Here is a 15734-nt window from a genome sequence, read left to right on the forward strand (position 1 = left end):
ATTAACTCTATCAACTATGGAAAACATCAATTATCACTGTAAAATGAAAAACTGAGGTATTTATTCTGCTGTGATTGTCAGTTTACCAGATTTACAATGTGATCTCCCTGAATAGTGCTTTCCTGAAGAAGCATTTATATGTTAAATAGTCTTATCATATTAGTTGGCACATCAAAGGAGATAGAATATACAAGAATAAATTTAAAAATAGGTCTGTCATTGTAAGTAAATAGAATTCCATCTCAACAGTAACAGGTTATTGAAATAAAAAAGGAGGAAGATTTATTCAGGATCAAATCATTTCTGCACACTTTTGCAAAAATCAATGCCAAGGTATTAAACAAAAGCTGGAAATTACGTTTTTTAAAAAAAAAAAGATTCATCCACTAAAAACTTGACAAGAATATACTTGCTGCACAGGCATACCAAAACTAAATTGAAACTATAAACTAGATTAAAATTATTGGAAAAAAATAAATGGAATACATTGATAAATTAACTTCACCATTAAAAACCAAAAACGGAAAACTCATACTTCGTAAGTACACACAACACAAAATGTAAATCAGATAAAAAAGTTTTTACTTGCTTTTTTTTTCCCTCCAGAACAGTAGATTTTGCAGGCCTGATTCATACAGTTATTATCTTCAAGACACATGTTACTTAGTTTCATTCTTCTGATCTGCTCCAGTGCTTTCAAAAATTTCCCTGAGACTTTAAAATTTGACTAGAACAGACCGCGTGCTCCTAAACAGGCACTGAAACTCAGGTTCCTTCCTCCCTCCCTCTTTTCAGGAGTGAACAGGGAGGAGAAAGAGTACAATTAGACTGTTTTTCAAGATGTGTCTTCAGTACATATTTACACTTCGCTACAGCTACTTTGTGATAACTACAGGGGTCATGCTACTGACTTGGAACTTAAATATACCAAATTTCAAGACAAAGCCCCCACTTCAGCTACACTGTTTGAATACCTTTCTTCTTTGGGTTGGGCAAGCACTCCTTCTCTTCTTTGACTGCGGTCCTACTACATTTTATCCGACAGAAGAAGGAACGTCGAGCGCCAGAATTCAGTCGAGCTGGTCCAGCTTGAAAATCTGTGTGTACTTGCAAGCCAGCTTATAAAGATTTAGTAAAGTAGTTAAAAAAAATAAATCCAGCAATAAAACTGTTGAGTCCAAGGCCTAATACTCATTTCTGTTTCTAGTACATTCTCCTTACTGTTCAGTTGCCTAATTTTTGTCCTGACAATTAAAAATGAAAAAGGTCTAATAACTTAAACAAGGCAGAGAAAATGTGGCCGTCACACATATTCCAAAATTAAAAAGAACAACCAAATTAAACTTAAGCCATACATGACATTTTGAATTATATTTTAATAAATACGCTTTATAAACTTTCAACTTCTATTTGGTACACAGAAGTGTGAAAATGCTTATAAAAGTCAGCTATAAAATAGTTATTAGCTGCAGAGTACATAATGCTTTCCATATTAGAAATAACTGTAAACAAAATAAGATTCGGTTAAATTAGGATCGACACTTAGCATTTTCAGAGAAGACAGGGATTCTTGATATTGAAGTATTTTATCCCATGTTCGACTACATCAGGTCTTTTGTATTGACAAGACCTATCAAATACAAGAAAAAAAAGTAGTATGCCTGGTAGGAAGAATGTCAGACGACAACTTGGTAAATGTTTAACAATGCAAATTTAAATCCCTCTTATTATATAAAGTAAGTTCTTTTCTGGGCTAGTTTTTAAACTCTAAGTGCATTCTAAGCAGCAGATAACCATTCAAATGTCTGGTTCATAGAAACCATATTTCAAGTTTGTACATCCATGCATATATAAGCACGTGAATATGTCCTGCATAAGAACAGAACTTATTGCACATATGAACACATGAATATGTCCTGCATAAGAACTGAATTTTATTAACATCTCTTAAAAAAAGAAATCTGAGTACATTCACATATGACTTACTTTTGCCATCTACAAGCTTTTCTCTGGGAGAGACATCTGAAGATGAAAGTTGCTCCTTCACTTTGGCAACATCTTTCGGATGCAAGTAATCAAACAAACTTTGTCCAATTAAACTGGCCTATTAAAAAAAAAGAACCCCACTGTTTTAGGGCACTGAACACATTTAACACCTCAGAAAAACCACATTCTATGTTACTTAAAAAAAACTTTAAAATATCACAGTTTTTCTAAAGTTCTGTATTTCAATCTGCATTATCTTTCCATTGTTTAATATTATTTTTTATATAAATGGGGTAGCAAAAAAAATATTTGTAACTTCCCTTTGAAAAATACTAGTTGCATATTAATAAAGAGTAAGTGCTATAAAACATATATATATGTTTTATTTACTTAACACAACTCCTGATCCTGAAGCCAAAGAAGGTTATGTGCAAAACAACTCCCCTCACAGACTACTTCGGTTATGGAAGGAAAAAGAAAAATTCATGATACCTAATGACTGAGCTCTCATTTAGATGGACAGAACAGCATTGCTAAGCCAGGAACTGTCTGGAAGCTGCAAATGGCTCAGCTCACTTCAGCACTCCTTGCTAGGGGACATTCACAGTGATCTCTCTAGCTGGGATCCTTTCAACCCGCTCAGTCTGCTCATCCAAAGCTTGTCTGCTGCACTAGTGTAGGCACTGCTACCTTCTCTTGGAACAGGAAGGAATTCTCACAGAAGTGGGCAAGCTTTGTTTTTTGATGGCCTACCTTCGCCACAGCAGGTCAAATCAAAGGGTAGAAAGGAGCTGTGTTGATAATCATATTCCAGACTCAAACTGCAACTCATTTTGGACCCTGGCCACTTGCTATATGATCACTGCATAAAACGGGAGCACCTCTCTAATAAACTACAACCAGAAATACATTTAATGAAAATCTTCAAAGAAAGCAGGATAAATATTCAGCCTCTTTCATTTACCCAGTCCCCATCTAACCCTAATGAAAAGGGAAAATGATGAGTGCCCCTGAGAAAGGCTAATAGCAGCCCTGTCAAAATACATCGGTTTAACAAACAGACTATGCTGCAGGATGGGACTCATAACCCAGAGCAGTTCCTAGATAAGCAAATAAATCCAGGACTTAAGACAGTTAAATTCTCTAAACCACTTTGGCTGGAACAGTGAAGATCTTATGGGTTTGGAGGCAGGTATGATTAATGTGAGAGACTCCAAATTGTACTTTTGAGCAAGTTCAGTATAGAGGTTCTCAAAAAAATCTGCTTTATGCTTGTTACAAAATAAAATGATTCATTTAACTTTAATTTAAATAAGACATAGTTCTGTTTAAAGAAAATCTATAAAACAGAACTCAGATTGGTTGACCTTCCTCCTTTAATCAAAGCGAATGTAGCACAAATAGTTTCTAAATTATAGAAGTAGACAGATGGAAGCACTAATTTTTTTAGCCTGTTTTTGGAATGGGAGTCACAGAAACATGAACAAGTTTTCATGCTTTTATTATCTGCAGTAATTCCTTATGATGTTAAATGTCACCTCACACGAAGTAATTATATGTAGCCTATTCTACAGGTTAAGCTAACTCATACAGTTTCCTACAAGTTAAGATTATATAACATGGATGGTTACTGTGGGTGAGGTGATATATGGTGCATCTGAGCCTAAAGGCACTACACCAAGGAGAGCTTTAACTCATGCTGCTGAATAACCAATTTTCCTCAGGCAGAACAACAAAAAATCACTTAATCATTCAACAAAAAAATGGGGATAAAATTAGGACATCTTCAAAATATCCTTTTAGTTTAGACTAGCAGTTCTCTTAAGTACAATCAATTGAAATCCAGTGCTATTGCTCAGGTCACAAACACTGACCACACTTACAAATACTTATTCCAGGAAATTCAGTTTTACTTTGTTGTTACCAACAACATTCCAAGAAATGATACAAAAGGACTCTTTTAAAAATAAAATACAGTAAAATGTAAAAGCTTAAATATTTCTAAGTAAAAGAAAATGCAAGGTAAAAACAAACCAAGAAACTCAAATATAACCACCTGATCATAATTTAGTATTTTGCAGACTGATTCTGAGACAAACAGAATTTTTCCTCTGTTACATCCAACCACAAACAGGAATCCATCTGCTGCCTGAAAATACAAAGATACTGTCTTAAAAAACATACAATTAAAATATACAATGAATACTGATGACTACAAGGAGGTACACTTTTAAACGTGAAATGTTTTTATTAAATAAAAATCACACCAAAAAGCAATTAAAAAGATTGCAAGGACCAAATCAGACCTTCCACTGCAGACAGCTAGAGTTTCCTAAACACAGCTTTGGGAAAGAGAATGCCAGCTGCAAAACAGCTTAACTTGGAGTCATCTTACAGATCTCGCCAAACTGTGTTATTGCAGCAAAGGAAAAGAGAAAATAGCTGCAAATGAGAAAGGGTAAGGGGGTGTGGGTGTATGCCTACATGCAAAAACAGGAAGATTTTCTTTCAGGCATTATTTCCACATCTTGAAGCACAGCAAGTAACTGCAAGTATATTTATGCATAATTAAAAGCATTCCATATACTTGCATGCAAGTTTCAATATCAGCATAAAAAACATTTTATGTATGAAACATGCTGAGTATATCTTAGTGAAAAGTCCTGTTTAGTGTACAGAGGTTACAAACCAAAACTCGTCAACTACATCAAAGCACTTGCTTGAAGAAAAAGACGGGGAGGGCAGCTCTCTCAAAATAAAGAGTTAATGGCAAGCTTTAATAAGGACAACATTTAACTGAGAGTTGCCTTCTACTTACCCTAAGGATTAACTGTCTGAGCTCATCATCCTTTAAAAATGAAGGTTTATATCGAACTTCGGTATAAGAGCTAGTGGAACCTGGAAAATAGCTTATTTGTAAACATGTATACAATATCAAAAGATATATTTTAAATTTATTTTTAACATAGTTATATTTAATTTTTACTTTGTAAATTCTCTTTTCAATCACAACAGCTGAATAAAAATTTATAAAAGATTTTTTTTTTTTTTAAAGAACCAAACAAACCTCTTAAACATACACTGATACTGAATATGGGCATACCACCAGTTACTTCCTTGCCTTTTATTTCGCAGAAAATAAGGAAGCTTCTGATCAGATATCTTTAGTATACTGCTACAGAAAAGGTATTATGAGCTCTGCATTACCTAGAAATATTTTGTAGACCTATTTCAGAGCCCTTAATATCTGCTGAATCTGAGTAATTCCTATGTTATCAATTGCCTTTTGGCACGAATAAGGCTTCATTAGTACTCTATATCCAGCCATCCAAAAAATCACGCTGTGTAGTTACACTGAATAGATATTGTATGTTTGACTCACAACATATTACTGTTCTATCATCCATGGCAAACACACTAAAATCCTCCTTAGCCATTACAAGTATTTTCACATTTTTTTCTAGGTATTTTTTGAGGTATATAGTGGTTGAACTTGCCAACGAATTTCAGCATTTGCTGTAATTCCATATAGTATCTCTCATGTCTTAAAGCATTTGTTTTGAAGATACATATAACAACTATGGCAGATAAAGTCCAGTTTTCCTAAACCATTGTTAAAATAACACTGTTTGAGCTTAAGATTTCTCATTTCATTGTCAAGATGTAGATGCTTCTTTAAACTCTAAGTGCAATTACTACCCTGCTAATCTGTGACATTATTTCTTTATGCACAATTCTCAGCCTACTTAGACTGGAGGACTTCCAGAAATTCCTTCCAACCTAAATTATTCTGAGTCCATAACTGTCAAGATAGTCACATAATTAATTTCATACATTGCTTTGACTTACAACTAAAGAGGTTCTTATCAGATGCGTTTATCCATAATCAGATTTTTGGCAAGGCACAGAGTCTTTGATCTTTGCTTACAGTTGACCAAATTATTATTCTGAAACAGTGTTGCCAAAAAACAAAAGAACAAAATTTTGCATGCTGCTGATAGACCAAGCAATAGGTAACTTGTATTTGCATGTTAATTTTTCTTAGGGGAGAAAGAAAACCCTTGAACAAAGCAAGAATAGCAAAAAGAGATGAAAGAATATATCCTGGTTTGACTCTGGCACATACACAAAACCACTCAATGAAATCCATATTTACTTTGTTATATGGCTGGAGACATAAGCATTTAATAAGTCTTTTTCCTAGCACTCTATAAAATTTTGTGGTGTTTCAGACTTAAATGTAATCAGCCATATTAAAGTATGTCTTGCAATGTTTCTTTTGACTACTGTCCTTGCAAGCCAAAGAAACAAAAAGAAGAAAGATGATCACATTCAAATTTCATTTTTTCTTTAGTTTTATGCAAATAGTTATTGTTTTATAAAACTACACTGTAAAAGATGAAACTGATCACTGAAGTAAGTTCTCTGTGCTCCCTATCAGTGCAACTACTTAGATCAGTTTCTTTAGGTAAGGATTAGCATGGTTTCCCATTGTTGAGAAGACTTTTTTCTGATGTCACGCTACACAAACAACTCATTGGAAGTATTCAATATTTCATAAGTGACTTGGTTTTCAACTTAAAGTCTTCCCAGAATTTAGTTATTTTTTTAAAATGGTCTTTTTTGACATTACAAAGTCAATAATTAAACAGGAAATTCCAATACAAAGGGCTGATGCAATCACAAACTCTGCAGTAACAAACATTAGTTTGAAGACCATTTTCTTCTCACTAGCAGTACAGCTACTGATGTTAGTATAGCACCACAGGTATTACTGTTAAAGAAAGTATGATGGAAAGTTGAGAGGCAGCAGAACATTTAATTTGAGGGTTAGAAAATAACAGAAGATGGAATTGCTTGATTTTTCTATAATTTTGAAAAGGTATAGCCTTAGCTAACAAGGTATCAGACACTGAAGTATTGCTTATTATAGCAGAAAAAAATATAAATAAATGAAATTCTGAAAACTACAAATGTAAAATTAAACGAAGCACAGACTCAGAAATGAATTCAGCAAGGAAACAAAACAGAAGACCTTAGATGTATTTAACATCAAAGAAAATATGTAGTATAACTCATGATAGAACAAGGACTGTCAGGATTAGTTTCCTAAAACCTACCTTTTAAAGATTTTAAGTGTTGCACAGCCATCCGTAAAACTGTAAGTTTATCTAGTTTTCGTGCCATGGGGTTGCACTGGGGTATCATAGCAGACAATTCCTCTATCAAATTATTCATTTTGTCTCTTCTTCGTTTCTCTGTTTGACTGTGAGCCTCTCTAATAAGAAAAAAAATATTTTAAGGTGTGGAACACACAATTTTCCTCATAATATTCATCAATTTAATTTTGGGAATGGAATGTATCATGAGAAGTATCACTGCACTGAAATGTTTTTTTATACACATGTAGTTGACAATTGGATTCATGTGAACAAAGTAGCAACGGTCACAATAATGAAGTGAAATATTGCAAAAACTTGATCATATATGGCAGAAACAAGAGTTGATGAAGACTTACAAAACTGAAATTCTTCTTGTGACCCTTGAGGCCCAAGTGAATATCTTGACATCTTACTGTATACCAGACATTTGATGTCATTAGTAAACATTTGAAGACATTGATGCTCTCTAGCCTGTCAAAGTAAGATGTGGAATTCATTCTACTACTATTTCTTTTTAAACAAATAATGCTCTAAGCACTCGCTGAAGCATCTCTGAGCTCTGTCTATGCAAACTCACAATAATCCAGGATGAGCAATGTCTTCTTGTTGTTTAATTATCTTGAAAATAACTCGTATTGAAAAAAAGACAAATACAAGCATTTATTCACAGCACAATTGACAGTTACATGTGGTTATAAGAGATGCTGTGGAAACTGAAAGAAAAAGCTATGTTTCATCTATTTTTCACTACAGGTATTTCAGAAAGCTTTCCCCCTTCATTCACCTAGTAAGGTGAATTAAGGACAGGTTTCAGCCTCTGTGCACACCCTATGTCAGATTTCATCTCAATAAGCCTCCATCCAAGAATTCAACCACCTGAAAAGAGCTTCTCTTACACAGTTTTCATCATAAAATCCCCTCTAGGGCACACAACATTGCACATCACAAATACATTTTTATCTCAGGTCACCCTTTCTCAAATTCTTTCTAGTCAATTATGTTGACTTTCTAGCTGATCATCTTCCCTCTACCGTTTAGCTGGTCAAGAAAAGTTGAATTAATTCTATTCCCTTCTCACTCAGAAGACAAGCTAGCCACTCATTTAAAATGAGGATTATTTTCCTTTCTGATTGAGACCAGACACAATGGCAGTTAACTGACTCAAGCAACATGTTTTGGTTAACTGATCCCCAAATTCTTCCTTTTAGGCGTACTGTAACAAAGCATTGATGATAATAAAGTTTAGTAACTCTGGCCTGTTAGAAAGAGTGAAATACAATTTTAAAGATTTAGTCTTCTATGTTTTTAATTATTTTTCTTTGGAAGCACAAAAAAGAAATTCCCCCTCCACATGGATAATTTTGGATCACTCATAGTAATCTGCTTTCCCCCCCCTCCCACCCCTGAAGCCTTTTTTAGTTTACTTTCATCAGTTATTCTTGGCTCACCCCACTTTACCTTTGTATCAGGGTAGGGACAGTCAAGTAATATATTATGTATGCTCTTTGTACTTTGAACCTCAGGAAAATGGTTACAAACATATGGGGAAACAGAACAATCTTCCACACCTCTAATATTTGAGAATAATTTATGGATGCAGAAATCTTAGTGAAACTTGATGATTCAGAAAGCCTGCTGTTACATTCCCCAGTTATAAGCAGGAAGGGAGAAGAGCAAGTTTCCTAATAAGCTTGTGAAAAGGAACACTGGACAGAGATTAACTGTTGATGAAACCTTCAAAAATGTCTTCCAATATATACTTTTTTTTATAAACTAAAAATCCATCATCTAAGGAAAAAAATTAACAGTACAACACAAGTATCAAAGCAATGTACAAAACACAGTCTTACATAGTGATCTGAGATACTCATTAAAGAAAAACAAATTTTGGTGTTTAAAAAACTGTAAATTTGTTTTGGAACACTATTTCATTTCTTCCATTTAATTTAATGTAGACCAGATGATCTTGGAGGTCTTTTCCAACCTTGTTGTTTCTATGATAATTACTAGTTAGCATATTGCATAAATAATGCTTTTGACAAGTACTTTCTGCAAATTTTAATTTGCATTAAGGTAAGATGTGAGTTCACAGTGCAGTGGCAATCATTAAGTAATTCCATATACGAGCACTTGTTCCAGAACAACAATTCTTTGTCATGCTTTCACTGAATCCATTTTTGTGTGGGATAATTCTTAAATACCTCCATGTGTAAACAAATCTAGAAGAAACAATTCCTAAATTCACGCAGACTGAGGATCAGCTAGCTTCCTTTATACACAACTTGAGTGTATAGTATATAATGCTATAAAGTTAGTACCTGAAATCTTTTGTCTTAAGATGTTCTTCATCTTCACTCCTAGAGAAAACAAGATATAGCGTCTTACAATGAGTATTTAGTACTAGGCACTTCTTCCATGAATTCAAGAAGATACAGAAAATGCTATAAATTTACCGTCACTCTGACAAAACCAAAACCACAAAAATTCCTAACACAAACATCTAGAAAGTGATGCGTAACACAAATAGACAAAAGCATAATTTCCAATATTTACAGCTGTTATGTGAACATATTGCAGGGATATTTCATTATTATAGAGCTATTTCTAACCTAAAGAAAACAAAATTAATGGAACATTCAAACAGCTTAAGTCCAGTCTTGATTTAGTGTATTTTTGTTTTTTAACTTTTTCAAGGGTCCTCTATTCATGTTCTTATTTCCAAAATCTGATTACCAAAAGATTAAAAAACAACCCTAGCCTAGGCTGGGCCTAGAATATAACCTATTTGCTCAAGGACCAAAAAAGAAGTAAAAATTAAAATTTTCCCATACCCCACAGCAATGACTGAAAAGAGTCTATATAAGAAAACCATAAATGAAAGATAATCATAGCACCAATATCACGATAAATACTTAGCAGCAGGAAAACTTAAACAATAATTCAAAGGCAATGATCTTTTCTCTTCTCCAAGATCACAGTATTCCCCACCACAATCTTTAAGAAATTCAGAAAGTGGCCTAATAGATGTCTTGCCAATTCAGTATGAGCAATTTGGTACTTGCAGAGAGGCAGTTCCATACTAATATTGGCAACTATTTTCTTTAAAAGAAATGGATACGAGCATTTTTTAAATCTATACAACAGTACTTCAGCTTTTTTTTTTTTTTTTTAATTCAGCAGTGGAGACATCTCATGCAGTACTCTAAGCTCCATTCCAGAGGAGAGACCTGCTAGCTTCAATATCATTTTAGAAGATGTGTACGTTGTGGCAGGATTGTAAGGAGACAGGCCAATCAAGCAGTGGCTGTTTCCTATAAGAAAATAGAAGTAGGAAGTGGAAGGAAAGTTGGAGACTAGAGCTTTAGAAAAGACTTCAAAAGCTGCTTCCACCTACAACCAAGCACTGACCCCAGTAAGGATGCAGCAGTCAGAGTCAAATTAACACAAGATTCAGAGATCCAGCTGTTCAACCTGGATTTTACTAGAACCCAGGCAGTCTGATAAGCCCGAACTCAGGATTAGGTTGGACTCACATGACCCTAGAATTTATCTTCAGTGAAACTGTTTCAGATCTGGAGGAGTTATCAATACCTAATATTTCTTCTTTCATTTTGAAATAAACTTTTACCAGAAATGTGCATATACTACAAACGCCAGTACTTAATCCCTTTTTTGTCTCAGCCTTTATTAGCAAGGCCAATTGTTCTCAGCCCCAAGCTGGAAAACAGTGACAGGGATCGAGATGAAGCACCTATAATTCACTAGGAAACTGCAGGTGACCTGCTATATTATTTGATCATTCACAAGTCTATGGGGCTGGATGGGATTCATCCACAGGTACTGACTGAGCTAGCAAAAGGGCTCACCAAGCCACTTTCAATAATTTACCAGCAGTCCTGGCTAACTGGGGAGGTCCCAGTTGACTGAAGGCAAGAAAACATAACTCCAATCTACAACAAGGGCTAGAAGGAGGATCCCAGGAATCACAGGCCTATCAGTCTGACCCTGGTACCAGGGAAGGTCCTGGAGCAGATCACCTTGAATGTCATCTCACAGCACACACAGAAAAAAATCAAGTAAGCAGATGCAACCAGCACGTGTTCACGGAGGGCAGACCCTGCCTTACTGACCTGATCTCCTTCTACAGTAAGGATGACAGAAAGGCTATATGTGTTGTTTACCTGGATTTCAGTAAAGCACTTGACACTTTCTCACAGTATTCTCCTGGAAAAACTGCTCAAGGCTTGGACAGGCATACGCTGCTGGGAGAAAAACTGGCTGTACAGCCAGGCTCAGAGAGTCCTAGTGAGTGGCACAGTACTGGGGCAAGCTTTGTTTAACATTGATAAAAACTATCTGGACAAGGGGATTAAGAACACCTTCTGTAAGCTTGCAGACAATATTGAGTTAGGTAGGACTGTCAAGCTGTTTGAGGGTAAAAAAGCTTTGCATAGTCATCTGGATAGACTAGATCAATGGGCTGAGTCCAATCACACAACATTCAACAAGGCTAAGTGCCAGGTTCTGCGTTTAGGCCATAAAAAGCCCATGCCGCAATAGTCTTGGGGAAGAGTGGCTAGAAAGCTGCCCAGCAGAAAAGGCCCTTGGGGGTGCTAGTTTGACAGCCATCTGAACACAAGCCAGCAGTGTACTCCAGTGTCCAAGAGGGCCAACGGTATCCTGGTTTGTATCTGAAATAGTGTGGTCAGCAGGCCTATAAAAGGGATCATCCCTCTGTGCTTGGAACTGGTGAAACCAAACCTCAAATACTGTGTTCAGTTTTGGGCCCTTCATTACAAGAAGGATGTTGAGTTGCTTCAGCGGTGTGCAGAGAACAGAAAAGAAGCTGGCGTAGGGACTAGGACACAGAACTCATGACGAACTGCTGAGGGAACAAGTTGTATAGTCTGGAGAAAAGGAGGCTGAGGGGAGACCTCACTGTTTTCTATAACTACCTGAAAGGAGGCTGGCAGTCTCTCCTCTCAGATAACGAGCAATAGGACACAAGGAAATAGTCTCAAGTTGCAGCAGGGGAGATTTAGATTGTATATTAGGAGGAATTTCTTCAGAGAAAGGGTGGTGAAGCATTGGAATGGGCTGCCCAGGAAGTGGTGGAGTCCCCATCCCTGAAAAGACATACATATGTGGCACTAAGGGACACAGGCCAGGGATGGTACTCAACAGGTCAGGTTGGTGGTTGGACTTGGTGATCATTGAAGGTCTTTTACAACCTAGATGATTCCTTGATACTGTAAAAGTTACCGTATCTGACCATAAGAGGTAAAGAGATAAAGTAGAGCCACATCACCTGCAATGCAGCATGCAGCCTCTTGACTGTATCTCTTCCCTCAGAAGCTTCACTTAGGGAAGAAACTAGAACAAGTTTGCTGTTCAAGCAACCAGTCACAGCCTTTGATGGATTTACATAGCCTCTGTCCTAACAGATGTGCTGTTGTTGATATAAATAGCTAGGTTAAGGCTACCTTGAACACAGAGTGAAAGCCTACCTCATGGCTCTAATGTAGGTATCCTTAACTTGTACTAGCAAGAACAGGATTGTTATTATTCAAAAGAAATTAAATACCACCACCTTTTCCTCTATTTTATTATTTATTAATCATAATTCCTTATTTCTTCTAAAAATGAAGTGAGGGTCTTAAAGACAAAAGAGGATTATCTTTATTCAAAGATTTCCATCATAAGCACAATGGAAAAATCCAGAAATAGATTAACAATTTATGCTCAGGTTTTAATACTACCAAATAAATCATGCACCAAATATTGACTACAAGGATAAAATAGAATACTGGACAGCTACATATAAACATATATTCTAAGTAAGGTATTGAGGTGCAGAAAAAGAAATCACAAAGTAATCATGTAACTAGTAACTATTCCATAATACACACATAGGCTTTATTTATACCGCACAGCCAATATTAATTTTGGCTTGTCAACTTGTAATAACATTATTTTAACATATATGTGGTAGTTATATTTTAAAAAGCACACTGTGAAGGTTGAAAAAAATTGAAAAACATTTTTAGATGTGCCAGTCCTAGAAGAGCATGAGATATTCCCTTCACCTCCTCAGCCTTACTTAACAGTTACTCTTTTCTTTCCTATTTGTATCTTAATTTCAACATGAAAAGTCTGGTAAACATATGAGCTTGTTAGTGTCATTTTTGAAAGAAACAGTAGAAAACTTTAACACTGAATGGATCTATCCACCCCACCTTTTGCTACACAAATATATGTCCTTAGACAAGCATTCCTTAAGGCAAACCACACAGTTTAGCTAGACAAATGGGAAACTGTGACAGAACACTGAAAACAGAAATGGGTTCATTTATAAAGAGTACCTTTTCTGAGGATCACCATCAACTTCAACTGTGTCCCTGCAAAACAGGTAATGAAGTAAGTTGAATGTACTTTGAAACGCAAGATGACTTGATATACTTAATGGTGCAGAAAAAGTGTGAGTGAATAATCAAGTGGGATTTCCATTCTCAGCAAGAATATTAGTTTCTAACAAACTAATTATTAGTACTTATAAAACGATACTTTTTCAACTTGCACATGATTTTTTTTCTGACAGAAGTTTTATGAAATCAGAAACAGATCCAAACTTCAGGAAAACACTATTGAATAACCAGCATTTTCATTGAACACGTAAAATCAACTAGTACTACAGAAAAAAAACAATGGAGACTTCTTTCAGAAGATATTGTCTTTCTGGAGTTTTCAGAGATCTTCTCGATAGACATGAAGCTGAGAGTTGATAATTACATCAACATGCACAGTATGGCTACATTCTGTAGATCACTGGCCTATATATGGAAAAAGCATGGTTTAAAGAGAATTGCTTTAATAATCACAAATACATGTAAATTTCCTACAACGCCCCCCCCTTTTAAAGTCGTTTTTCCACACTTGTAATGAAGAAATGCTTGTAATGCAGTAGATCTGCATGCTGACGTACTTCTAGCTGATAAATGTAACTATGAACAAAGGACTTGAAATTATTTTTTGTGAACAATTATTTGGTTAACTGGCATCTGTTTGGCAGTTATAAAACTGGAGAAAACAGCTAATAGTGTCAGTGCACTTGAAGAGACCAAGTACTACTGCAGGAAGGTACTCATTTTTAGGTCACAGTTCTCTCTGGACATTTATATAAATGGCTGCCCTGTTCACTGAAGAAGCAGTTCTGATTCTGCAACTCTACATCAAAGAGATTAAAAATGATATTCAAAAGGTGCACTTCTGAGACTTAAAGCTACTTAATAATTAGCTGCAAGCAGAACAAGAAAAAAAGCGCCAAGATTGAAATTTCATTATTAAAGACACGTTACCAGACATTTCAGAACAGGAAGACATTATACAAACCTACATATATCACCTGGATTCAAGGATTCTTTTTTCGAGTTTTAAGTGATCAGAACTGTCAACACATTTAGAAGAAACTGAAATAAATAGTTGTAATAAACTTGAGATGTTCATTTGTTATTTTTATGACGCAGTAACTTTCTAATCCTCTTTCCTTTATTTATGTAGAGACACAAATAATCAATTTACTTACTGGTTATCAGAATCACTTCCTTTGCGCTTCCTTGGAATCTCAGCCACAGAAGCGTTGAAAGAAGTGGTAGCAGTCTTAGTTATTGGATTCATGAGGCTGGAGACTCTAGAAGCAATGCACGGGCTTCCATCTATTGAGAAATTATCTATAAGTGAAGAAAAAACACTCAGCATTCAATGCAAGCTACATCATCATGCATTCATTCTGATTTTCATTTGTAGAAAAGAAAAAAACAAAACCCACATGTGTAGGTGACTTACACCTCTGACACAAAAAACAAGTTACACTGCTACAACCTATGTACAGAAAACAGCACATCATTTTCCCACAGTCCTATAAAGACCTCCACAACTTATTCAACAGACTAATGCAGTGTAAAATATACCTTTTTCCTCAGTTTCCACAGACTACAGTTAAATCTCCCAGCACCTCAAGCATCCTGCTCCAAAGTCACAAGATGCAGCATTAGCTAGCAGATCCAAATATTAACTCTACATTCAATTTAAACAAAATAAAGTGAACTATGTTTTTTAAACAAGCTGAGCATCCCCCAAAAAAGAAAATTTGCTATGTTTCTGACATAAAATCTACACTTATTCATAACATCAATCACATAGGCCAAGAGAGTCTCGAAAGCTTGTCACATTCTACCTCAGAGTTCCCTTGAAAATTCTCCTATCAAGGAAAACAGCTTTCTTTCTCAGCCAGAAAAAAAAAGTCACAAGCCAAAATAATCCTAGCAACCTACTGGTAAAGGAACATACTCTCAAGGAATCTAAGCACTAATGCACTTGTTATTCCCTATCTCAGTGCAAAGTTATTACAAAGAATTACCCAGCTGATGCTTAAAGAAATAGAGCTAACTTTGTTGCAGCAACAAAGGCAATCCTTTAGGCTTCCTGTGCTAGTGAGGAAAGTATCCAGCATCATACAACTAGAAACAAGAAAGGATTAATTCCACAAAGCGAGTATCTCCTACTTTTGCAGGAGGCAAAAAACAAATA

General features: G+C 35.5%; 1 protein-coding gene across 11 annotated transcripts in view; it reads right to left on the reverse strand.

Annotated features, from left to right (window-relative positions):
- The window catches only part of BMAL2 (basic helix-loop-helix ARNT like 2), a 40691-nt gene that overhangs the window by 17951 nt on the left and 7006 nt on the right, over positions 1-15734 (reverse strand). For 9 of the 11 annotated variants that reach the window (XM_035540855.2, XM_035540856.2, XM_035540858.2 and 6 more), the window contains 8 exons: positions 14731-14875; positions 13511-13546; positions 9467-9505; positions 7107-7264; positions 4805-4884; positions 4043-4135; positions 1987-2104; positions 975-1118 (listed from right to left, as the gene is read on the reverse strand). In XM_035540855.2, coding sequence (XP_035396748.1) covers positions 975-1118; positions 1987-2104; positions 4043-4135; positions 4805-4884; positions 7107-7264; positions 9467-9505; positions 13511-13546; positions 14731-14875 — 813 coding nt within the window. The remainder of the gene's footprint in view (positions 1-974; positions 1119-1986; positions 2105-4042; positions 4136-4804; positions 4885-7106; positions 7265-9466; positions 9506-13510; positions 13547-14730; positions 14876-15734) is intronic. The other 2 variants (XM_035540859.2, XM_035540854.2) reach the window with 1 other exon arrangement.

This window comes from Cygnus atratus, chromosome 1 (assembly GCF_013377495.2).
Source record: "Cygnus atratus isolate AKBS03 ecotype Queensland, Australia chromosome 1, CAtr_DNAZoo_HiC_assembly, whole genome shotgun sequence".
In the NCBI taxonomy this organism is placed as follows: Eukaryota; Metazoa; Chordata; class Aves; order Anseriformes; family Anatidae; genus Cygnus; species Cygnus atratus.